At 42.3% G+C, this 27,677-nt stretch overlaps 1 protein-coding gene across 2 annotated transcripts in view; it reads right to left on the reverse strand.

Annotated features, from left to right (window-relative positions):
* The window catches only part of LOC122805364 (mitogen-activated protein kinase kinase kinase kinase 2-like), a 1,562,336-nt gene that overhangs the window by 289,048 nt on the left and 1,245,611 nt on the right, over window positions 1-27,677 (reverse strand). For both annotated transcript variants that reach the window (XM_044075456.1, XM_044075455.1), the window contains one exon: window positions 11,853-11,911. In XM_044075456.1, coding sequence (XP_043931391.1) covers window positions 11,853-11,911 — 59 coding nt within the window. The remainder of the gene's footprint in view (window positions 1-11,852; window positions 11,912-27,677) is intronic.

Genomic DNA, 27,677 nt, shown 5'->3' on the forward strand with positions numbered 1-27,677 from the left:
CGCACAAAGTATGATCGACTATGTGATAGTAAGCCCCTATATATATATATATATATATATATATATATATATATATATATATATATATATATATATATATATGGATTCCATACATTTGGTCGAATTGATACCAGGCATTGCACTTGACTGAAAGCTCACTTGGTCGAAGTTCATTTGGTCGAAAATGGAATATAGCCCCTGCTCCACTGCAGTGCAACCCTGGAGAAAGAATATTAAATAAGGGGGTGTGGGGGGCACAGCCCCCCACAATGGGGTGTGTGGTGGGCGTAGCCCCCCACATAATTTTAATGTATTCACTATTATAAGAAGGTATATTCATTAGAAATGCATTGATATATACATCTTTAGTAAAAACTATTAGCATAATGTGGGGGCCTATGCCCTCCAGCCCCCCCTTATTTAATATTCTCACTCCAGGGTTGCACTGCAGTGGGGCAGGGGCTATATTCCGTTTTCGACCAAATGAACTTCGACCAAGTGAGCTTTGAGTGAAGTGAGCTTTCAGTGAAGTGAAATGCCTGGAATAATTTTTGACTAAGTGTAATTCGACCAAATGTATGGAATCCATATTATATATATACATACATATATGTGTATATGTGTATATATATATATATATATATATATATATATATATATATATATATATATATATATATATATATATATATATATATATATATATATATATATATATATATATATATATGTATACATAAATATATATATATATCTTACACACACACACACAGATGTATATATGCATATACGCACATACACAAATAAAACCTTTATCACTAGGTCTATGTAATCTTATTCCACCCCTTTAATTTAGGTCTTTAGGTACCTAGGTAGTACTTTCTATCCTACCTGAATACCTGAATATTTCATCTCTACAAAAGTTTACACTAAGTTCTACTCCCTTGTTTCCCTGGCTATGCATTGGATATGACCCCTGCTCCACGATCACTGCTAGAAGTTTAAGGCCTCTCAGTCTACGGTCCTTCTCCTCTTTTACCATCTAAGCTCCTGCTTCTGAACTTGTCATTATACTGCTCTTCTGTATGTGGTGCTCTGTATGCCACAGTCACCTACCAAAGATCACTTGTCTCCCTCTCTACACTCAAGATTCAGATCTCACTATCTTTCCTTCTTTCCCTGCAGGGGTTTACACTAAAGATCAAACTTAGGACCCATGGTCATCATATAGTTTGAAAGTCATTATGTCTGGTTCTATTTTCAATTAAATGTTTACTGAGTTTACAAAACAAAAATCAACAATGCAATACAGGTATGGCTCATATTTTAGTCTCCCATTTAACCATCCAATTTTCTTTTGAAGTTAAACAATAGGGGGACTGCTTAGGTAAAAAGAAATGGGTAATTCATTTCTTATTCCTCCTCTTCTGCAGTTGTTAAAATCAGTGTTACATAGCCCATTCTTGCTAAACATGTGTGCAACAGATCATTAAATTGATTTAAGTAGCTCCATTTCAGACAGGGCCTTAAATACTGAAATAATCCCTTCTAAATAACTTAGTGCATACAGAATATAATGCAAGGGTTATACCTGGGTAAACCCACTGGAGACATAGTCTCTTTTCAGAGGTGACCTAAGAGCAACATCTGGTTTAGTGACTTGCTCAGATTCATACTGTAGGCAGATAGTGGCTGTATGAATCAATTCCAGGAATGCTAGAAGGTCTAGGTCTAGAAGCATATGATCTTATCTTAAAGTTCTGTGCCAAATAATATAACTCCTGGACCTCAGTTATTCTTTTGACAAGACAATGTAGTATTCCCCTTAGTTAGAGAAGGTATTTACTTAAAGTGCAGAAGGCCACATTGAATTTGTTAATGGGTTTTACTGTAGCATTGTAAGTTTCATTTAAGTTAAAAGTGATAGATTACAGCAAAAATATGAGAATGGCCACTACATTTGTCAAATGTTTGCACCAAAGCCTTTATAAAGTAGAGTTGTGTAAGATCTTACCATTAACAGTAGATGTTCTTCTCTTCACTTCTGCAGTATTCCTTACAATAGGGATCCCTTGCCAAGGGTAGCCCAACATCCGGCCATTATACCAAAGACTTTAGGTTGCTTTTAGGTACACTGTACATCACATGGATGCTTCCTGCCTATAGTGTAATGCATAAAGGTGACGTCCAGATATACCATCCTCAGAACTGACAGCCCTAGTAGGAATACCAGTCCAATGGAAAAAAAGAGGTAACCAGTACATCCAGAGAAGAAAAGAACCAGGGGAAGGAGGGAGGGAGTGAATACTGCAATAGTGAAGAGAAGGACATCTACCGTTATGGTAAGATCTTACACAACTGTACTACATCCTTCCATTTCACTGTTGCTGTATCCTTAACAATAGGGAGAGTGCAAAAGCTCAGGAAGAAGAGAGTGAGGAGGATGGACCAGCAGAATTCTCCAGGAACCCATGAAGAATGTCCTTAGTAAAGCCAGATCTAGCTTTGGCTATCACATCCAACTTACAGTGCTTGGTAAACGTATACACAGAAGTCCAGGTAGCTGCCTCAAAAACAGAGTTAGTATCTAAGCCCTTGAAAAGCATCAGAAGAAGCCACAGCCCTAGTAGAATGAGTTTTAACAGAAGAAGAAAGGCTCTTGCCTTGAAAGGAATACAAAAAAGAAATGGCTTTAGAAATCCAAGAAATATTTTGCTTGGAAACAGCCATACCCAAGGATCTACGATGAAAGGAAACTAAAATTGATCAGATTTACGTAAAGTCTTAGTCTTATCTAAATAAAATCTGAGTTGCCTATGCACATACAAACTGTGCAGTATCTTCTCACTAGCAGATTACAGAAAATGGGAAAAAGTGGGTAAATGAATAGACTGATAAAGAGACAACTCATTCAACACTCTGGGCATAAAAGAAGGATTCGTACAGAGGGACACCCTGTCCTTATAGAACACTACAAAAAGGAAGGCAGGCCATAATGGCTTGATGCTTGGACACCCATCTGGCAGAAGTAAGGGCTAACAAAAGTACAGTCTTCCAAGAACAATGCCATAAGGAAGATGAAACTGCAGGCTCAAAAGGACCCTGGGTCAATTTTTCCAACACAAAATTAAGATCCCAGGGAGGAGGGAAGGATGTCTTTAAGAACCTGTTTAGCCTCAAATCTAGAACCTATAGGAGCTGATAAATGCAGACAAGTAGAATTCACAGTCAAAGTAACTTTACTGTCATTTAGACTCCACAATTGTAACCTAAACGAAATTGCGTGCATCAGGCTCAATACTGAGATAACAATTACACACATACAATTTACATATAGTACATGCAACATACATAACATTAACTTTAAGTTAGACTGTTTACTACATACTACTGTAAATTACTATATCTACAGTTTTTAGCAGCTGAGTGATTATTGCATGCTTATTTTCTGATATGTTAGAATAGCTAGCAGATAAATATTACACTTAACTGACATTGTAAATAGATAACTGTGAGTGAGAATCTCATAATTTCTGTTGCACCAAAATGGTTTGACTAACATTGTCAATGACTAGCATTCCTGAGATTGCTTCCAGTGTTCAAGAAACTAATCATCACCTGTGGAAACAAACTGTTCCTGAACCTGGCTGTTTTACAGTGCATACTGCGGTATCATCTACCAGATGACAAGCTTGTAAACAGACCATAAGCAGGGTGTGTGGGATCACCGGCTATTTTTGTGGCCCTGTTGTAGCAACGTGTCATATATAGACCATGTATCAGTGTGAAATTGGAGCCTGTTATTCTCTCCGCGACCTTCACCACCCTCTGTAGGGCTTTTTGATGTGCAATTGAACAGCCCCAGTACCACACAGTGAAGTTGCTTGTCAGGATGCTTTCTATGGCCCCCTGTAGAAGGTGATAAGGATGCAGAGTGGCAGATTAGCTTTCCTTAACCTATGCAGAAAATGCAGGCACTGGTAGGCTTTCTTGTCTATGTAATTGGTGTTTAGTGACCAGGATAAGTCCTCCACAATGTGGACTCCCAGGAATTTTGTGCTACTTGCCATTTCCACACTCTTTCCATTAATCATGATTGTAGAGTGAACTGGATGGGTCCTCCTGAAGTCTATTATGATGTCCTTGGTTTTGGTGATGTTAAGATCAAGGATATACCTAGCACGCCAGTCAATCAGTATATTCACTTCTTCCCTGTATGCTCCTTCATCTTCATTACTGATGAGACCCACAACTGTAGTGTCATCTGCAAACTTCATAATGTGATTGGTATTAAATCTGGCTATATAGTCATGAGTTAGTATGGTAAACAATAGTGGACTTAGCACACATCCCTGGAGTACTCCTGTGTTAATTGTGATGTTTCTTGAGGAATTCTTACCCACACATACTTTTTATGGTCTTTCAATCAAAAAGTCCAGTATCCATCTGGTTACTGAGGCCTAGATGGACAGGTTTCTCAATTAGCTGTTGTAGGACAACTGAGTTGAATGCTGCACTAATTTCAATAAACAGCATCCTAACATAAATGTCCTTATTCTCCACATGTGCCATTGTGGAATGTAGTGCAACCGAGATGGCATCCGCCATGGAGTGAATAGCATGATATGCAAACTGTAGTGGGTGAAGTGCAGCTAGTAGTTTTGCTGACAGGTGTTTTTTGACCAGTCTTTCAAAGCTTTTCATGACAGTGAACATGAGAGCTACTGGTCTGTAATCATTCAGGCTTAAGAGAGTTGCTTTCTTCAGCAGTGGTATTATGTTTGTATTTTTGAAGCATTTGGGTACTTTTGCTTGGACAAGGGAGATGTTACAAATGTCCACAGGTACAGTGCTTAGTTGTTCAGCACAGTCCTTTAACAGCCTTCCCAGGATGTTGCCCAGTCTAACTGCTTTCCTGGGGTTCACCTATCACAGGGTTTTCCTCGCCTCACCTGTGGTTAGACTGAGCACTTCATCCTCTAGACTTGTTGGAAGTTTCACTGCCTTTAAGCAGTTCCTCTCCTGAAATTTGCTGTAGATGATGTTTTGCCTATCCAGGAATTCTATGCTGTACCCACATTCAGCTGATAGTTGTTTGTATTCTGTAACGGCTTTTATGCCCTGCCACATGCTCCTGGAGTCCCTTGTATTGGTGAAGTGGCTCTGGACCTTCCTTCCATAGGCCCTCTTTGTTTTCTTTATCCCTCTCTTCAAATTTACCCTAGAAATAGCTGATAAGCGTGCCTTAACAGAAGAATAAGCCAACCCAGCACTGAGCAGTTCACACAAATAAGATAAAACAAAAGGAACATCCGCATAAAGTGGACCCAGATTACGAGAAAGACCAAAAACAAAATCTCTTCCATCTGGATAAGTAGGATTTCCTAGTAGTGGGCTTCCTGGTTTCCAGCAGGATCCTAAGCATGTCCTCAGAAAAAAGGTGTCTGCATGGAATCAAAATCCTGTCTCACACAGTGTCAGCTGAAGAGTGGACAGGTGAGGATGAATGAGAGATGTCTTGCCCTGTGTGAGTAGGTCTACCATGTGAGGTAACTAGTGATGACTGCCCTTGGCTAAATGCAGAAGAGGAAACCAGTGCTGTCTGGGCAAAAACAGAGTCACCAGAAAGATTCTGGCAGCATCTTGTTGTATTTTGAACAGGACTTTTGGAATGAGGGGAAGGGGAATGAAGGCATAAAAAACACCCCCTTCCAGGAAAAAGAGATGGCATCCACCTTCTAGACCAGAGGATATCGGACTCAGTTGTCTGTTCAGAATGGAGGCAAAAAGATCTACTTGGGGAGTACCCCACTGGTGGATAATGTCCAGAAACACATCCCTGTGAAGCATCCGCTTGTGGGATTGTGTTATGGACTTAGTGTGTCTGCCACAATGTTCTAACCCTAGAGAATATAAACTGGCTGAAGAGTTGCACAATATTGGACAGCTAGATCCCACATTAGGAGAGCCAACCTACAAAGAAGGTAAGATATTACCCCTCTCCTTGCTTGTTGATATCAATGTGGTATTGTCTGCAAACACCATCAGAGACCCTGGGGAGAATAGAAAGTAAAAAGCCTTAAGAGCCAGCAGAAGAGCTCTCATTTCCTTGACACTGATGTGGTTTTCTCTTTGTTGATACGACCAAGGACCCTGCACGTTTAGAGATCTGAAGGATACTCCCCCGTCCCATGTCTGAAGCGTTTGTGAACAGCTCCAAAAAAAGAAGAGGGGGTTGAAAGGGAAGCCCTGGATTAAGAGTCAAGTGCTGAATCCACCACTAAAATTCCAGCTTGAGGCATGGAAGAAGAGGGACTAAGAAGTCCAGCAAATAAGAATGCTGACAACAAACTGACTTTAGAAACCACTGGTTTTCTCATGTGGAGTTTGGCAAAAGAGAGCATAGGAATGATGGAGGCCATAAAATCTAGAGCTCTCAGATACTCCCTTGCTAAGATTAAGGCCAGAGGAAGAAGGGATTGAAAGAAGGAAACTAGAGTCAAGGCCTTGGGAGCAGGCAGTGATGCCAGCATTGGAATAGTCTGGATCCTGCACCCCAGAAATACATGATCCTGTGAAGGAGTGAGAAAGGACTTTTGGAAATTTATAGTGAACCCCAGGCTTTGCAGGAGGGAAATAGCAAAGTAAAAATGTTGCAGTAGAATCTCTGGAGAGGATGTGTGAAGTAAGACCGTGTCTAAGTAGGGAAAGATCTGTCTCTCCCTTAGCCTGCAAAAAGCAATCACAGGAGTGAGGCATTTGGTGAATACCCTTGGGGAAGTAGAAAGGCCAAAGGGCAAAACAGAGAAATGTAAAAACTTCCTGAAAAAGGGATGAATAATAGGAAGGTGAAGATAAGTATCCTTGAGGTCCAGACACATACAAGCCTGAGGAAGCAGCAGGGGGAACAAAGTCTGAAGGGACAATATTCGAATAAAAGGGACTTTCAGAAAGGTTTTAAATGAGAGAGGTCCAGAATGGGTCTTCAAGTGCCCTCTTTCCTGGCAACCAAAAACATTCTGGAGTAAAACCCCTTCCCCTTTTGGGAAACTGGAACTTCCTGAATAGTTCCCTGAGTCAAAAGGCCCTGAAACACCTTGGAAAGAAAGCCAACTGTTCCTGAGGAGGGCTGAGGAATGCCCACAAAAGAGGGAACAGATTTCAAGACCATGTAATACCCTAGGTGGATAATATCATCAGGCAAAGATTGAAGCTGAAGCCAGGAAGATCTCCTCATCACAGAACCAAAGGCAGTAGCCCTAGAAGAAGTGTCTGTTGCATCATAACTGCACCTAATAGAATGGCGAGCCACCTGTGAAGAGGTCCCCAACAAGGAGAGAGCAGAAGTCTTCCCTTACAGAATCAGGAAGGTCAGAAATTACCCGGCAGGCCTGAGAAAGAAGAGCCAAAATATATATGGACATATGGGTCTGATTGATAACTGACAGCTGTAAAACCCAAGGTAGCAGAGGTATAATCCCTCTTACCTAACCTTTCCATAGTCCTGCTCAATATATCTACAGGAAGAAGCTTTGTAGAAGACAACTGAGATGGCTTGTCAGATGACACAGACACCACAGAGGGGTCAGCTGAAGGACATCTATATAGGAATTTGCAATCCTCAGGCATCCCATAAATATGTCAGTTTTTTTGTGAGCAAGGGGTTGGGAATCTGGAGCTTGAGATGTAGCAGAAAAGGCATCCAATAAAGCAGACAAAACAAGAGGGACAGAGGAAGGTCAGGCAGCATCTATTTGCAGAAGTTAGTAGTACCTCTTTTGCACCTCAGAAACCTGTGCACAATCCCATTTAAAAAAATTCATCATCCTGACAATTGTGTCCTCGAAGGAAATCTCTTCAACTGGAGTATCAGGACTAGAGGACTCCTCCTCCTCAGAACCGTAATCTAAAGGAGAATGAATCTGGAATAAATAAGCAAGGGATTCCTCATCTGAATCCACCTCTTCCTCAGAGGAATCCAGTTCCCTAGGCCTTTTAAGAGGAGCAGGGGACCAAAGTGGAGCAGGAACAGAGAAACTCTTTGAAAAGGCTTCAAAGCCTTAAGGGCATAAAATAAACCTTGAGTGAAATTGTGCCATTCACTCTGAGGTCCTTAGGAGCAGGAGAAACATGCTTTGTTTTTTTGTTTCTTTTTCAAAGGGACATCTGCCTAAAACTTAGAAGGTTCAGACATCGGACGACATTCCACAATCATAGTCAGAACTTCCTCTCTAACCAGAATTTGAGGAACACCCCTAGACCCTATGGTAATAATCAGCTGTGGTTCCCCCTGAACATCCATAATGGATGTCTGCAAGGCCTCCAGGGACATCTGTGACATCATATCCATGCAGTTTTCAGAAGTGATGCAGCACAGAAATCCAATGGAGGAGCCAGGCAATCCTCCGGGCTTTCACTAGCCTTTGGAGAGATGTCTAGCACAGGTGGTACAATACATGAACTGGACCTAGACTTCTTGGCCTTCTTTTTCATGGACAGCTGACCCTCAGAGTGGGAAGTTCCCTACACAGTGTCTCACTAAAAGCTTAAGACATTGTTTTTCTAAATACAGGGCCAAAGAAGAAAGCTGACTACTGAGAGTCTTTGAGATGAAAGCCTGACAAATGGAACAGAACAAATGATTGTGGGTAGACACAATAAGCACTGCCTGTAATGTTCTTTATAGGAAATCTGTCTCCTGCACTGGCATCTACCCTTTATGAAGACATGAAATCTCCCAAGCAGTCAAACAAAAAGAAAAGGTAACAGCAAAAACTCCAACAGGGCACTTATCTAAAATGGCTTGGTAAACCAGCAATGACTCAAACGTTCAGACTGATGGTCAAAAGATGGCGTTCGGACTGGCAGCAAAGAAGTTCTGAGGATGGTACGTTTGGATGTCACATTTATGCCCTATGTTATATACGGACAGCATACATGTGATGTATGGCGTACCTTAAAGCAACATAAAGGCCTTGGTATACTGGTTGGATGTTGGGCTGTCCTTGGTAGGAGATCCCTACTGTAAGGAATACTGCAACAGTGAAATGGAAGGACATGTGCTTAATTTTTGAGTTAAATATGGCACATTACAGCACAAACCAAGTGAACCACTACAAGTTTTGTTAAGACACTTTTTACTGTCATTTTCAAATAGACTACTTTTTGTAAATGTTATTCAAAACATAAGTGTGTTGGGAGCATTATCAGCTGATGAAGGCTTTTAGCTCAAACCGGTTCTGTTTTGTTCCTGCTGGCTGAAATAAACTACTCTGTGACTGCTACACAGTACTGGAGTTTCCTTTTTGATTTCTTGGCTGTTCTTCTTCCATGGATGGAGCATGTTTGATTCTTTGCTAGATGTTGTAGTTGTACTGGAGAAATGCCATGTGTGTTCAAATGTGTTGCTACAATAGCTTACTACTTTACACGGGTCTATGTTTAATCATCGAACTGACTGTTCATCGAACACTAATCATTGAGCCTTGCTTTAATCAAAAGGCCAAACCATCATAAAGGAAGGAGAATGGAGTACTTACTTATCAGTAAATTTGCTGTAAGGAAACCTGCCCTTTCCCCACTGAAATGACATCTCGGACTTGGTATATATAATTAGTGTGGGTGTGGGAGGCGCAGTCCCCCACAAGAGGATTAGGTGAACAGTGGACACTCCTTATGTGGGGGGCTGCTCCCCCTCACTAGTTATAAATAAGGACTCCAAGATCGCACTACAGTGGGTAAAGGGCAGGTTTCCTTATACCTAAGTTACTGATAAATAATTACTACATTCCACTTACTTTATGATGTCCAGCTATCATCGTTTGATGAAAATATTTACCATGATTTGGCCTTTCGATTAAAAGAAGGTTCGATGGTTAGTGTTCAATGAATGGCCCCATTCAATGATTAAACATAGACCCTACTGAATACTATCTATATAATACTGTATATGATATTATATACCACCACTGTTACATTAAGGTTAAAATACAGGTCTTCATTTATAACAATATCTAGGTTTTAAATTTTACTCCCATTTTACTGTATAGGTGTCAAGCATTTTATAAAAGAAAGGTATAACAATACACTTCTTAAAAAGCTAAAACATTCTTGGATCACAAATAAGTCTGACAACAACACGCTAAAACAGCATAACTTACAATCATCTGAATGTTTAATTACCTGTATAAGATTCCTAGATATAATGCCTAAAGTGAAGTCAATGAAACTGCAAAGGTTTTAGCATCTAACCTAATGAAACCCCCACACATGATTCTCTGAATAATTACACTCTATTTTCAGCAAATGTTTTTCACCAACCAGCCATTAGCTCATTTTACATACAAATTCATCTTGCCTATTACAAGCTCTGCATTGTTTAACTTACTACATTGGTATTTACTAGGCCAATGACCACAAGGGCATTTTTAAGCCTGGTCTTGCATCCCAAATCTCTGACAAGTTCGGATACCCTTGATAAGTGAAGCAGGGGCTAGTGCGATGAAACATTTACAAGCAGGGACCTGGGAGATGAACAATTTACAGGTTGCCTGTCTCCATTAGAGACATAGGTGCCAAACCAGGGATAACTTTCTTATTCCTCATCCAATTATCCAAGTTGCACTTGAATTGGGTTAGGGAGGAACTCTCTGCTTCACGTGGATGGGAAGCCTGTTCCATAGATGGGGTAGTCTTTGGGATGCATACCAGTCTCTCCAGCATATCCTATTTATATCACAGGCAAGGTTTAATTCTTTAGAATGGGTAATTTTGGTGCTGTTTGTTTTGTGGATATGCAGGAGGTCCATCAGAGTGGGATCTGACTATGCCCTGTATGCCAGGCATAGATCTTCCCTGAAAAGCCTGTAGGAGATAGAATACAAGGATAGGGCCTTCAGGCAGTCTGCATAGGACATTTTATTTATTCTCTGTATTCTTTTAGTGAGAAACTTCTGTGGACGTTCCAGTTGTTGGATATGTCTAGTTAAGTACATACCAAAGGGGGCATTGTACTCGATAAGTCTAATAAATGCTGAATAGAGTGGAAAACAGACTTCCTTGGACTTAGATGCCATAGCTTTGTTTATAAGTTGTGCAACATAGAATGATTTCCTCCCTACTGTAGACATGTGATGGTCAAAGGCTAGATTACTATCTAGATTACTTCATCCAAAGCCTCCTTCTCTATTTCTAAGTACTATGTTTCTATACCATTAAAGCTATATCCATTCATTTACCCTTCCCTAGCCATCCTCCAATATATTCCCATATCCATTTACATTGCATATCCTTATCTAAACTCATTTCTCTTTCAATTCCTTACACTACATTGCCACCTTCCCCACAGTTCCATGGTTTCTTCTGCGATATTGTGCATTTGATGCACATATTTTATCCTTATGTACATTTTCTGTAAATAATATTGAATGCATTACACTGATTTATTTCCTCCCATGCTCATTTGCCATGAGTACAATAAATGGTCTTACAAAGTGTTCATTACAAATCATTTTTATTTTTTTAATTACATGATGAAGATTTTCAGTCTGGACACCCACTGAAAATGAATCGCACCTAGCTAGGCTACGTCAGTTAACCAACAGAAAAATTAAACTAAAATAAAACAAACACCTAACTAAATAAAAAATCTATGCTGCAAAATTATCTAGGCAGACTAGTATATGTCCAAAAAGATCATTTTTAACACATATTGAAAAAAAAGAAGGTTAAAATGACTAATCAATCATTACAGGTGATTTTTTTTTATCCAACATGTATCCATACTGTGACACACAGGAACAGTGCCACTGCCTAATAAGTATAAATTAATAGAAAATAAATCATATTCTTACCTACACAGCACTTCCAGCAACCTTTTGTTTCTGCAATCTTGGAAGACATTGCAAATTTCCTGGAAATAAAAAAAAAATACATCTGTTAGAAAAGGAAGACAGAGAGAGAGAGAGAGAGAGAAAAGAAAGGCAGAAAATCAGTCACATAACATTCACGGGTAACAAATATCAAATAACACAGTAATAAGCATAGGATATCCTCATACTTGCACATGCAGTTCTAGCTTTAAATAAGTCCCTACCCCAGACTACTGAAAAATAAATTAAAACTGTGTACATCATAAAATGCAGAGCCCAGAATACTATCACAGCAAGTATGTTTGCAACAGGGGCTCCACACGGTTGTATTTTAAGTTGTTGTGTCTTTCGGCTTTTCCCGGTTAGAGGTCGCCACAGCAGATCTCCGGTCCGCTAATGATTGGTAGCTGATTTTTACATGCTGAGTTACCAGCCCTGACGCACAACCTTCAAATTTATGTAAAGTACTTTAATTTAGCAGAAGCACCCAGCCATGTATTTCTGGTACTATTATATTTTTATAACAACGGGGATAAGCACTTAAGACTTGAAAGACATTTATTTTTTTTGAAAATAATATAAGATTATAGATTTATATATTGTTAACAGGCTAATGACCCAAGAAACAGAAAGTGAACCACGACCAACAGAGTACTTCCAAAGCGTTTAATAACTGTTCCACACACTAAGCGCTTTCACCATCGTTACATGGCTTCTTCAGAGTGAGTGGTAGCTAATCAACAAACCATTAATATACACACATTAATTATTCAATCATTCAATTACAAATTTAAAACACATTCATCTTAAAATAATATAACATATACAAGACAAATACATACCCAACCCACAAGTGCAATAGTAAAAATATAAAAAAACTATACTGTTACAATATTTACTGTTATTATGTACACTTAAAAGTAACTAGATTACGTATGCCCTTTGTCTGAAAATAGGTCCTAGGGAAATAAAATCTTTCAATCCAGGTGGCATTGTTGCATTCAACATAACCTGCCATTTATATTCTAATAATTCCACCTTTAATTTTTCATCACCTTCTCTTTCATTGAACAACACCCTATCTATGACAAAAAATAAAAATCTCTTAAAGTTGGTGCAAACTATACTATGTGAATATAGAGCATTGTGAGAATCATGATTCTTATTGGCCCTAAGATGTTTACCTATACGATCTTTCAATCTTCGAATGGTCTTACCAATGTAGAATACACTACAATTGGTACACGTGGCTAAATGCAACAATGCCACCTGGATTGAATTATTTTATTTCCCTAGGACCTATTTTGAGACAAAGGGCATACATAATCTAGTTACTTTTAAGTGTACATAATAACAGTAAATATTGTAACAGTACAGTTTTTATATATTTTTACTATTGCACTTGTGGGTTGGGTATGTATTTGTCTTGTATATGTTATATTATTTTAAGATGAATGTGTTTTAAATTTGTAATTGAATGACTGAATAATTAATGTGTGTATACTGATGGTTTGTTGATTAGCTACCACTCACTCTGAAGAAGCCATGTAACAATGGTGAAAGCGCTTAGTGTGTGGAACAGCTATTAAATGTTTCGGAAGTACTCTGTTGGTCGTGGTTCACTTTCTGTCTTATTAGTTTTATATCCATTGGGTATTTATTTTGTGTTATAATGACCCAAGAGGCCTTTCTAAGCCTAGCCAAGTTCTCCTGACCGAATAATGAATGCCCTGTATCCAAACAGGACATTGAGGGCCAGGCATTTAGAAGCTACCTCTGTCCATAAAGGACATGGGCTGCAGGCCTGGTGCAACACTCTTATTCACCGTCCACTGGTCTATGTTGCGTTTAAACTGGGTAACAGATTAACTCAGTTTCACATGGATGGGAAGCCTGTTTCATGGAAGGGGCAGTCTCTGGGACACATAGCTGTTTCTCCAGCATGTTCTGTTTAAGTCATAGACAAAATTTTGGTCCCTACACCTTGTACTTCTCATACTGTTTGACTTACGAATATGCAGGAGATTCATAAGTGTGGGGTTTGCAGGTGACTTGTAAACCAGGCATAGATCACCCCTCAGCAATCTATAGGAGACCTGAGTAGAAGGAAAGGGCTTTAAGGTCCTCTGCATAATGCAGGTTTGTTATGCCTTACATTCTTTTTGTAAGGAAATTCTGAGGTCACTCTAGCTGCTACATATGCCTAGTCAAGTATACCGGAGGGAGCACTGTAGTCTATGATTGGTCTGATAAGGGCGGAGTACAGTGGGATAATGACCTCTTTGGACCTATGTACCATGCTCTTACTTATAAGTTACACAACATAAAAGGATTTCCTCAACACTGTGATGGTCGAAGGTAAGGCTACTGTCTATGTGTATACCAGGATCCCTGACCACTGGGTCAACTCTTAGGGGCATATTATCAACATGGTAATTAGCCAGAATGGTTCACTTCCCAAAGGGTACAATTATGCATTTCTTAGCATTGAGTTTAAGACCATGACTTTGGCACCATTTGTTAGTCAGAAGTCGATAACCCTCAGCTTGCAATCATCTGTTAACTTAATCAGCCATAAACCTTCAGCATTTTCTTCCACGTCAGAGAAATCGAAGTCAAAAAGAAGCAGGCCCTGTACCAAGCCCTGGGGGACTCCGCTATTGACTGGTCTCTTGGTTGAGGTGGCTTCACCTATTTTGACCTCCTGGGTCCCATCAGTGAGCCAGTTGGCTGTCCAGTGGGTGATAAAAGGGTTTATGCTTAAATTACTGAGCTTTTTTATAATACCAGAGTGGGGTATTGAATCAAAAGCTCTGGCAAGGTCTAGGAAAGCTGTGTGCACAATCTTACCGTCATCCAATGTTTTGGTGACCCTCTCAAAAAAGTCTACCAGATTTAATATGCATGACCTTCCTTTAACAAAGCCAAAATGTGATGGGGCCTTTGTTTGCAGGTTACCTATGTCATCATTTATCATGTCCATGATGATTCTTTTCATGGCCTTACATATGAGACTGGTTAGACTTATGGACTTGTAGTTACGCGGATCAGTGGTTGGACCTCCTTTGTTCAGGGAAATGACTGTAATCATTTAACATTCCTTGGGCACAAAACCTGACTGCAGGTTCCAGCTGAAAAGTAATTCAAGTGGGCCATACAGGTCATGTTTAATACTACTAACCATTCTGGGACATTATTGGGGTCCACTGATGCATTGCTTTTGGCTTTGGAAAGGGCAATGATGACAGTTCCCTAATAATGCTTAGGGGGATTGTGGTAATGCAGAATTTCCTTTCGACTACTGGGGGGGGGGGGGGGTCTCAGCTGAAACTGTCAGCCAAAAGGTTGGCAATGGTCTACAGTTCAGTGTAGGTGATGCCATTTACAATAAGTTTGCACATTGCTGTATATTTCCCAGAGGTTACAAACATACCTCTAATAAGCTTTGTGGCTGTCCTTTGCCCTAGAAGTTATTTTTTCTTCAAGTTTAGTCACTGAAGCATTAATCAATCCTCTTAGCTGCCTGTTTAGCTTGGTCAGGGGTGTTTTAGTATGTATGGCTTTGTTCCTCCTATGCTTGGCCAAGATTTTTTTTTCATTTGTTGTATAAACGATTGACACTGTGATTCCATAAGGGCGGCTTGTCTTTTGAATTTGTCCTTTTCCTAATATGTGTGGGCACAGCTCACTCTGTGCAGCTACCAATATGGCTGTACAGAGATTTTATAAATTGTGTTTACTAGGTTTGGAGGTGCTTGGAATTTAGCCAAGGTGTCACTTAGTTGAGAAAGGTTAGCCTTGGAATAGTTCCTAAATGTTTTTGGTTTTGCTGGATCCCCTGATTTAATTTTTATTTCAAGAAATACTGCCTTATGGTCAGATCTGATGAGCAAAGACATCATATTGGGTGAGGAACATTGGCTCCCCCATTTTCTTGAGTACAAGGGTCAAGGATGTTTAAACCCATGTTTAGGAGAATGAACCAACTGTTCCAGGAAGGTTGCATTAAAAAAAAAAAGTTTAGAAATTTCTTGTGCATTAGAAGTGGCAGCAGATTTCCAATCTATAGAGGGGTAGTTGAGATCCCTCACGAATACTGGATTAGGTTGAACAGTGAGGGACTCTACTACATTGACACAAAAAGTATGGGCTTTTGGGGACATGGAGGAGGACCTATAGGTTACACAGATATAGTATGCGACCCTGTTTATGGTGAGTTACACATGTATGAGTTCCAGAGGCTCATACACTTTAACTAGTCTGGATGTGAGGTTTGTTTATAAGACTGAAATTCCTCCACCTTTAGTTCCCACTTGTGCATTAGCTGATATAAAGTTGTGAAAAGCATTATAACCTTGCATTTCTGGGGTACTCTTCGTAACTTTAAACCATGTCTCCATTACTACACAGATGTCCAGGGAGAGGAAGACTTGCAGGGAATGGAGTTTCTTAAGACTTCTCTCACTGAGCAGTACCACCTTCAGATATTCCTTCACAGGTTCAGTAAAGTTAGCAGGTTTATGAGTTTGGCATTGCCTAAAAAGGCACTATGTGGGTAGAAAAGGTATTTGCCAATATCCAAAAGCCTAGAGGGGATAAGAGCAGAAATCCCTGACAAAGCAGCGTGGTCTGTCAACCATGTCCTCCCAGGCTGTCAAATATTGTACCCCTTGGACTGACACCAGAAGCAAAGCCAATTGTTATAATCAATCATTTTCTGTTGGTAATGTGGCATCATCCTTGGAGAAGGTAGTATGCTGCTCAGTGCTAGGCTCATACCTGCCTGAGACACAATCAGTGAGCTTGATCTTGTCTCACTTCATATAGTCAAGAGAAATACATCTCAGATCATTAACTCCACATGGACTACGACAGAGTCATACTGGTATTTGTGATTCTATATCCCAAGTGCTTGTATGACTTGATTGATCCTAACCCCGGAAAGGCAGCTTACTGTGACTCTCTCATTCCTCAGTCTGGTGAGGGGGTCATCAGTGTACCTCACTTTAGGCTTACCAAGACAAGGAAATTTGGCTGTGCGATTATTTACCTTAAGGGCTTAGCAGTAGAGGCACTGGATAATATGTTACTATGTATAGCTGTGGGTGATGTTTTGACAGAGTGTTTATGTGATGGCTTACGGCCCTTTTATGATTGTGCTGTGCAGGTTTTAGTGTTTTATGAAGGTTACCTGTAAGTGTCTCAGCATAAGTATTTTTATGTGTAGGGTCTTTACCCTGTGCAGTAGGCGTGGTGCAAGTGTCACTGACAACCTCTATAGGAGTAGTTTTAGTTGTATGACAAGAGTTTTGCATCCAGCGTTTAAGTGCAATTACACCTCTTGCATACTCTATCTGTTTTATTAAGAATACGCGGGTTGTCAATGTACATGAGACAATTGTTACAATGCCTCAGAATACCCATCTCAACCAGACTGGCAACAGAGAGAGATTCAGGAAGTGCATATCCATGGCTACTGATTTACTATGGAGAAGAGAGGGAAATTTAAATACTGAAGAGGTCAATAAGACAAAGAACTTGATGAGCAATGCTCAGCTATGTGCAAACGGTGCTCTGGCAGTTAAAAAAATCTGTCTAGACATTAAGAGTATTTTAAAGGAAACATACACTGCAAGAGATTGGTGTCTACAAAGATGACAAGGGGGCATTATGCTGCAAGACACTGGAGATAATACAGATCACTGCCATGCAGCTATTTTAATCAAATACTGTAAAAAAAAAGGAGAAAGTGCAGATATTCAACACAGAAACACTCAACTAATGCAGCGGTGACAAAAACAATGTGAAAACAAGTGCCAAAACAGTGGATATGGTAATGTAAGGCTTAGCTTGCTATTAAGTTATGAGCCAAGCATTGTGCAATTGCGACACTTAAATAACTGTGGAGATCTGATTAAAAAAAAACACAAAGTCCTGTGGCCAATCAAAAACATCAAGCTTTTCTTTTCTTTACACAGTTCTGGGCCAGAAAATAGCTCAGGTCTACTCTACTCTCACCAAGGCAGTTCTAACTAAAGACTGTGAAAAAGGACAAAAAGTACACATATTCAAAACAGAAACAAATAATACAGCTGTAACAAAAACAATGTGAGAAACAAGTACTGAAACAGTGGCTATAGTAATGTAAGTCTTAGCTTTAGTAGAGTTTAGCAAAAACCAGCAACACTCTTCCTCTAAAGTAGTGTGGTCACCAGACATCGTCCAATACCCCAAGTACAGAGGTTCAAATTTTTAAATAAGCTAGCCCTCTAGCCAATCAAATAAAGGCACAATAAGACTTGCAACAATTCCCAGCTCAGAAGGGCATAGGCTATCTTCTCCTGCCACAACAGTGTAGGCCACAAACCTTACTAATGTAAAAGAACTGGCAGGAAGCCCAAGTGCTTAAACTACAACAAAGGCACTTGGGATAAAGGGCACAATAAGCCTTCACTAGCATTCCCATCTTAGAAGGGTGGAAGCAACCTCTCCTGCAACAGGAATGTAGACCACAAACCTTCCGTGTAAGGAAGATAACTAGTAAATCAGAACTAAGAGGCTTAGAGTAACAGTTACAATGTAATCAGGCTACTAACAAACAGTAATAAATGCAGCAGATTAAAAGCATCTAAATAAAGTGCATTTTTTAGTAAGTGGGAAGGTAAGAAACAGAAAATAATTCAAATTTAAGAGACTAAGGCGGAGCTCATTCCCAGTTGATCTGTCAATGTTCAGCATAATGAGCTGATGAGCTAAGACTGGGAGGAATGTCCAAAATCAGATTTATAGTAGGGGCGGGCACCACAAAAGCCACAGAGTTTAAAAGCACAGCAGAGAAGGGCTATGCAAGCAGATATTTCACAGCCCTTAAGCAAAAGCCTAGCTTGTGCATGAGCTTTCTAGAGTAATACAGAATAATGATAGTTATCCATAAATAGTAACAATTAAGGTAAGTATATGATTTCTAAGTTTTCATAAATCAGAATCTCATGTATACTCCAAATTTGTAAATACAAAACTTCAAGAAATGCATATTAAATGAGAAAAACATACCCACATTACAAAATAAGCCCATTAAAGATGGCACTGGTGAAGAAGTGACAGCTGTTGGTGATGTTCTTACAAACTGTACCACTGACAACAATATACGCATACCTCTCAAGTGCTATGATTTAGGCAAGTGCTATGATTTTTGGCCCTCAGATTAAACCTTGCGTCTTTGCTCCTTCTAGATTTACTAATGCACCTCATAAAATCACACCTATTTATAGGTATATACTTCATTAAAATAAATTAACGAAACCTGTACAAAAATTCCCTTTCACTTATCACACGGGGTCTAGTATATTAAAACAAAATTGTATCGTGAAAAATAAAGTGATCATCTCTGTGACCCTCTGCTATAATTTTTAAAGGTCAGTGCTTTGATTTTTAATGTTTGGAGGTTGAGTGGTATGAATATATGTGAAGTTTTTAGCCTTGACTACATATGTCGAATGAATACAGCTGATAAGCTAGTAGAGAAATATTGACAGGCAATTTCAATAAGCCCACCAACAGGCTGATGAGAGAGAGTAAGCTTGTGGGCCAATTTAAGGAAAAGTACTAGGCTCTTGACCATAGATCATGGTAGCAAAAAGGTATGTGGAAATTAATCAGGAAATGACTAAGGGGCATTGGACTGAAATAAATTTGTTAGTGGGACAGCAACACCAACAGTCTTGGCTCAAGTGCAATATAATGTGTTAAGCTAGTGACACAAGATCTCTTAATCTAATAGGAATGTGGTAAACCAGCAACAAGTTAAGTTAAAAGCATCTGTTAATACTTGATGCAACAGCCTGACGTTAGCATGGCTACCCTAAGGATAATTGTTTTAATCTCTGAAGAAAAAGAAAACAGAGCAATAACAAAAGGAAGGGATGATGAATACCCAAGATGCCTTTGCATTCAAGACATAAAAGCATGATCCAAAGTTCAGAAAGACAAGTGCTCCTTGGATATCACTCCCTGACATTAAAGGAAGCATAAAGTTTCAAATGGAACAATGCAGAAACTCTGAGTTAAAGGAATTATACTATTCTGAAAGAAAGAAACAAGAAGGAAAATGAACACAAACAAAGTTGTTATCTACAAAAGCATACAAGGAGATAAATTCAAGAATGGGACTTGTGTATCAAGGGATCAGACTGCAACAGACAGCTGACTAACTCAAAGCTTCTGGAAGGCATACTGCAAACAGTTCCCGCAAGAGTCATTTCATAGACATCAGGACAAACAGCTATGTCTTAGACTTGATATAAAGCCTTGAAGCCGGAAAGTTTGAGGCACAGTCCAAACTCTATTGACCAAGGAAAAGCAGATGATTACAGTATCTTTTGCTCCTGAGTGTAACAGACAAACCACAGGACATGGAACTCAACAACAAATAAGGTCTACGACAGGAGGAAAACATTCCCCTGCTGAAAAGAGTCCTCAAAGGGGAACCAGGATAGGAATGTATGAGTAAGGCTCTCTTGCCTAAACAGCAAGAAAGATGGAGACAGCCTTCAACTGGATCATAGGCCCAAGTGATTAGCTAAACGATAGGTAAAGTATGGGAGGGAAGAAACCATCCAGGTATGACTTAAGTTACTCTGAAAAAAAATATATAGCAGATGATATCCAAGGACAGAATGAGGGAATAGCTCCAGTCTACATTCCTTGGATAAACTCCTAAAGAAAGGAAAGGATATGTCAAACCTAAGGATGGACATGTGTGAAGTCCTCATCTAAAACCTCACCTCTGATGAGAGATGCTTCAGAGTGGATGAAGTTCAAGTACCTAAGAAAAGGGACCATGAAATGTACTTTGTTTGGGAGATACCAGACTCAAGCAGCATTGCAGGCCAAGGCCTCTTAAGAAAGGAATAAAGACCCAAATTATGACATCCTGCTGCAGCAGGACAGGAAACATGTCTTGTGGGATATCCCATACAAGGAACAGAACTACATTCCTTGAGACTGAAAGGAAAGGGACTGCAAATATAGCAACAAATGGCACTAAATTAGATCACATTCTATGAGGCTGGGACTAGCACCTGGGCTATTGCAACTGAATCTGTAGCTGACCCTAAAGGATGAAAGCACTGAAAGGATAAGTAAGTAGAAAAAGACCAACTTACTACACGGAACTGGCAAAAAAACTGAGAGGCTGAAGTACTAACAGTGTGTGCAAGAAATTTCTTGCCCAACTGCAGTGACATAAAACAAAGCATTATTCTCAGTATGAAGAGCACTTGACAGTGTGTCTGCACAACAATCTCAGAAGGAAGGTTGTCTGGTCTCGATAAACTGATAAGGCATACATAACTAGATACATAATTAGAAGCAGAGTGTTTCACCTCAACTGAGAGTGGTGGTGGAGGATTACACAGTTAAACTTTTACAGTCATACCAAAGTCTTGCAAATGGAAATATTTCTGGCATGGAGTATAAACAAACATGCATCAATGAAGGAATAAAAGTGTATGAACACATCACTATACCAGGAATTGCATCAACCTGAAAGAATAAGAATCCTAAGATTAGCTTTTTTTAGATGCTCCCTACCTCCTTCAGGACAGGAAGGGGAGATGAGAGTTCCCAGATAAATTGAGAAGTACATCAGAAAATTAATAACAAGCAGGCACTACTAGGACTGTCCACCTACAGAGTACAGCTGTCCACCAAAGAGGACAAGGAGGAGAAGGACAGGTTTTGGAAGAACATTTCAGGATATAGATCATGGGCAAAGCTTAACTACAGAACCCTGCCTACAAAACAGAAATGAAGGGTCACAGGTGACATATAAAGTAGCATCCCTAATAGAATACATCAGAATATGGAAGAGAGGCAGGTAGGACCAGTTTCTATCTACTTACAGAATAAATCCATAGTCTGAACAAGAGAGGGAGTAGGATGAGAAATTTTGGATAACTGCAGGGTATACCACACTGTAGGCCACAAGGCTGTTGAAAAAGCCTATGCCAGGCTATAAGTAATTTCAATAACTAATTATAAATAGGATAGCAGGGGAGGGTTACCTGCTATACTTAAAGCAGCATACCCTGTAGAAAAAGAGTAAGGTTCCTGGAATGCTCATTCCACCCTATGAAGGAGAATGCAAGAGAGTGGTTGCCATCTAGTTGGCTGGTATAATGCTAGTAACAACTAGAAAAAAGAAGTTATGTACTCACCATAACGTTCCATCTGAGTAGATACTTCATTTGTCTGCAACCTGTGGGTAGTCGGATCCGACCTCGGATCCGAACCGGCAGCTTTCCAAGCTCCAAGATCCGAGCTCCTAGCTCCTCCCCCTACCCATAATCCCTTGCTACCAACCACATTACCTCAGATCGGTTATTTTGCCCTATAGGCTAAAGACGGAGAAATATCTCCAAAGTAACAACACCTTACTGAGGTTCGGGGGATGGCAAGGGGGGGGTCGGTTGCAGACAAATGAAGTATCTACTCTGATGGAACGTTATGGTGAGTACATAACTTCTTTATCTGAAGTAGTTACTTCGTTTGATCTGCAACCTGTGGGACAGAGTCCCCAGCTTACCTAAAGGCCCTGGGTGGTCCCTACGGAAGGATACTCCGAAGCACCGCGGAGCCAAAGGAAGCCCTACTTCTGGAGATCATGTCCAGTTTGTAATGAGAAATGAACGTGTGGGAAGAAGATCAGGTAGCTGCTGAACAAATATCGTCTACTGGAACTCTAGACCAAAAAGCTGTCGAGGTAGCCACAGATCTAGTAGAATGCGCCCGGACGGCAACCAGAGCTGGCTTCCCAGCTGAAATGTATGCTTGTCTAATACATTGAGAGATCCAATTTGCCACTGTCACCTTAGAAATTGGTTTGCCCATGGCTGACTTAGCATAAGAAACAAACAACTGGTCTGACTTGCGAAAATCTTTAGTCCTATGCAAGTAAAAACGTAGTTGTCTGTGCACATCCAATTTGTGCAATATGTATTCACCTTTGTTTTGGAAACTCGGGAAGAAAACAGGAAGGTTAATAGATTGATTACTGTTAGTCTCTGTGGCTACCTTAGGCAGAAAAGAAGGATTAGTCCTGAGGGCCACCCTATCTTTGTGAAAAATAAGGTATGGATACTTAATGCACAAGGCTTGCAACTCTGATACCCGCTTGGCTGAAGTAATAGCAACCAAGAAGGCAGTTTTCCAAGATAAGAATTTTAATGGCACTGAGGCCGCCGGCTCAAAAGGTGGTCCTGTTAATGCTTGTAAGACCAAGGTAAGATCCCATGGAGGCATAGCCGGCTTAATGGGAGGCTTTAAGAGAAACACGCCTTTTAAGAAGGCTTTGCATATCTTTGCTGAAGCCAAAGAATTTACGCTATCCCCCACATGATAATGAGAGATGGCTGCAAGTTGGACTTTAACAGTGGACGCACTAGCTCCCTGTCTAAAAAGGAGGGATAGGAAGTCCAGGATAGTGGGAATAGGAACCGTAAAGGGATCTAAATTCCTTATCCTTTGCCTAGATGGAAAAGCGTTTCCATTTACTGCTGTAGAGCTTTCTGGTGGATGGCTTATGAGCTGCCACCAGAATGGCCTTAACAGGGGATGAGATACCGGGAGTCCTTGCCATTAACGGAACTGGATCAACCAGGCCGTGAGCCTGAGGTTGACCAGGTTCGGAGTGTGGCATCTCGTCGGATGCGAGATTAGGTCTGGTCTGGGCTCCAGAATCCATGGGGGGGCCACACTGTGAGACTGCAGAAAGGGGGACCAGATTTGTCGAGGCCAGAATGGGGCAATGAGAATCACTCTGCTTCCCAACCGACAGGCTTTCTGGATGAATTTCATCATCAGAGGAAGAGGAGGATACGCATAAAGGAGACCGGGCGGCCAAGCAGGAACCAGAGCGTCCCTGGGGGATTCCCCTCTGGGGGGAACTATCGCGAAGTAATCGCTGCATTTTGAGTTTAGGGGAGAGGCAAAAAGGTCGCAGCGAGGTTGACCCCATTTGAGGAATATCTGCTTCGCGACAGAGGGATTCAGAGACCACTCGTAAGGGCTGAGAAATACCCGACTCAACTTGTCCGCTAATATGTTGGACCGCCCCGGAATGTGCGTTGCTATCAGAAAGCGGTTGGTGGAAATAGCCCATTCCCACACTCTCATGGCTTCTCGACACAGGGGGTAAGACCTGGTCCCTCCCTGTTTGTTTATGTACCAGACAACGGACATGTTGTCCGTCTGGATTGCAATAGTCCCCAGAGGTAGAAGGTGATGGAGAGCTTGCAACGCCAAAAGCACTGCCCTCATCTCTAGGACGTTGATATGCAATGCAGTCTCTAGAGAAGTCCACGTGCCTTGGACGGACTTGCCTGCGCAATGCCCGCCCCACCCGAGGCAGGAAGCGTCCGTGGTCAACGTGGCTTTGACTGGGGAAATCACAAAGGGTCTCCCTTCTTTGAGTTCCTGAGCCTGTAACCACCAAAGTAGGGAGTCCCTGCATGCCCTGCTCAGGGGAATCGGCAAGTCCAAGGGATGGACCGATAGTGACCATTGGACCTGGAGAGTCCATTGTAACACTCGCATTCGCAGACGGGCATGGAGAGAAAGGCCGATCGCTGCTGACATAGACCCTAACACCCTCAGGACTAATTCCGCTGGAGGAGCGGGGCTCTGAAGAATGTCCAAGACTTGGCGAGACAAACTGTTTAGTCTGACCGATGTCAGAACCATTCTGGAGATTCGAGTATCCAACCTGGCCCCTATGAATTCTAGGGCTTGAGTGGGGCACAGGCAGGATTTCTTTAGATTGACTGAAATGCCCAAATGACGAAACAGATAGAGGGCATAATCTCTCGCCACAATCAGTGGATGCTTGTTGGGGGCGGTGAGGAGCCAGTTGTCCAGGTAAGGGAACACCTGAATGCCCTGGAGTCTCAGGTGGGCTGCAACCACTGCTATGACTTTGGTAAACACTCTGGGGGCTGAGGTTAGGCCAAATGGAAGAACCCTGAACTGATAATGACTGGCTCCTAGCCGGAAGCGGAGGAACCTCCTGGATCGTCTGTCCATTAGTATATGGTAGTACGCATCTTTGAGGTCCAACGAGCACATCCAGTCATTCTCCCGCAGAAGGGGGAGAATAGATTGGAGGGTGACCATCCAAAACTTTTCCTTGGGTATGAACAGGTTCAGGGACGAGAGGTCTAGAATGGGTCTGAGGTCCCCCGTTTTCTTTGGCACCAAGAAGAACTTGGAGTAATAACCCAACCCGGACTGATCGGGGGGATGGGCTGGATGGCTCTTTTTCTTAGCAACTCCGAAATTTCCTGAGCTGCAGACTCCCTTTGATGGGGTGGAACATCGGGGAGATGTTTGGGTTTGGGGGGGGGGTGTGAACGGTATAGTGTAACCTCTGGATATGATCCGGAGCACCCATCGATCATTTGTAATGGACTCCCAGTTTGACAGGTGCTCTGATAATCGCCCCCCGACTGCCTCCAGAGAGGGACAGTCGGGCAAGCCCTCAGGGCTGTTGTGCGTGTCCCTCCGAGAAATGTTCTCTAGACCCGAAGTTACGCGGGCCCCCTCGGCCTCTGGGCCGGCGTCCACCTTGTCCTCCTCTGCCTCTAGAGGACGAGTTGTCCGCAGCAGGACGGGATTGCTGAGATTTATGGAACCACAGCTTCTTTTGCCCCCTCTGATTCCTGGAGAAGGATCTTTGGGGGTTAGAGAAGCGGACTCCGACGGCCGACAGAGTCTTCCCATCCTTTTCGCTTTGGACTAGCGTGTCACGAACTGATGAGCCAAATAAGGCTGAACCATCGTAAGGGGCGTTTGCGAAGGACGCCTTAAAGGGATCCATGAAGTCGCAAAGGCGGAGCCAGGAGTGACGTCGCAAAACTACTCCCGCTCCGCTAGCTCTAGCGGCTCCTTCCGTGGCATGGGAAAGAAGCCGCATAGATGTATTAGATATGGACTTTAGAGTGGCCATTCGAGTCTCAAAAACCTTTTTGTCTGGGACCGACATGGACTCCGGAGGGGCTGCAGCGTATTCTTTAATTAAGTCATGCTGCAGCCTGATAGTGTGTGCCTTGTAGTTCAGCGACCTTATCCGCCGGACAAGGAGTCCCGGGCTTTGGACCGTATTGGAAAGCGGGACTCCTTGTCCGGCGGATGGACCGAAGAACTTTCTTGGGCAAGTTCTTTCTTAGTGGCCGCCGCCACCAACATAGCATCAACCGGCGCACCTTTGGACCAAGAAGGTCTATCAGAGGGAGGGCTGAGGACCTTATCTGGGTGTCTAGGGATAGGCTCCATGGTGTCGGGCTCCTTCCAAGCCCTGGTGGTAATTAGGTCCACCAAGTGGTCGGCTGGGGGGGACACCCAGGAGGTAGATGGGCCTGCCTCAAAGGCCTCCAGAAATACTGACTCGTCCAGGGAGGGCTTTTGGGCAGACCACCCCCCTCTTATACGCAACATTTCCATGATGTCTCCAAATGAGACATCTTCAGGGGGTGACCTTGGGGAACCCTCCGTATCATCCAAATCCGTATCCATGGTAATGGACTCTGGGGAGTCCAGGTTCCTCCTTTTGCACTGGTGCTTCCGAGGCACCTCTTCGGTGGGACTGTCCGAAGAGGGCTCGTCTACCGGGTGGTGTTCCTCCCTAGGAACTAACTGGAGGCTTTGGGCAGGCTGTCCAGATGGACGGATGATCGAAGACAGACCCTGATACAGGGGGGGCACGGGTGGATCCGAAGGCCTGGTCGGGGACCTGGATAACCTCGACAGTACCCTCTCCACTACCTCAAAAGCCGAGGGAGATTCACTATCACCAGCCTGAGAAAGTAACCTCCTCGGCTCCGAGGATAGGATCGGGGTCGGAGCCAAAGCAATCGGACCCAAGGTAGTGGTGTGCTCCGCCCCAATCGGTGCCAAAGACACAACCACTGGCTCGGATCCAATGCTCAACCCTCGGCCCCGAGAGCTTGGATCCGACAAGCTCGAAGGTATAGTCGACGTCGAAGACACTATCCCTGTCGGCGCCGACATATCCCCGGATCCAAAAGGGCCTGGATCCGACAACTCCGAGACCCGAAAACGGGTCGGAGAAGGAGCGATCGGGGCAAAAATGGGGGCTGCACTACCTCCCAAGGGGGGGGGGGAGGCAAGAGCATCCCCATCTGCATCTGGGTCTGTAAAAATCTTCGCATCATCCGATCCATGTCTGCTTCGGAGATGCTTCTTGTAGACCGCGAGGAGGTAGTCGAAGCAGGCCGGGAGGGCCGCCTCGAAGACCTCGAGGGAGACCTATCCTCCTCCTCTGGCTCCGGAGAAAAGGAAGGTGAACGGAGCCGAGAGGACAAGGATCCGGAGACCCTCTCAGGGGACTTCAGAATCTTTTCAGGCGGAGCCGAGGGATGAGACTCGGCCCGCCTCTTTGAACTATGGCCCTCTCTGTCTCTATGCTTCTTCTTCTCCCTGTGGGAAGAAGCACTAGACTCCACAGAGCTAGTACCCGATAAGGGAGGTTGAGTCCCGGGTACAGCTAAGGGAGTAGCCAGCGCCGGAGCTACAGGAGTAGCTTGAACCCGGCTGGGAGAGGAAGAAGAAGCCGATTCCTGAGGGAGTTTTCCCGCCAGGATCAGCTTGTTCTTCCTGTCCCTGAGTGCCCGAGGGTTGAAGGCCGCACATATCTGGCAGGCCTCCGATAAATGTGCTTCCCCCAGACATAAAACGCACTGAGTGTGGCCATCAGCTGGGGGAAGCTTGTGGCCACACTCAGTACATTTTGAA

Source organism: Protopterus annectens, chromosome 6.part1, assembly GCF_019279795.1.
Source record: "Protopterus annectens isolate FY-2018-M chromosome 6.part1, PAN1.0, whole genome shotgun sequence".
NCBI lineage: Eukaryota > Metazoa > Chordata > Ceratodontiformes > Protopteridae > Protopterus > Protopterus annectens.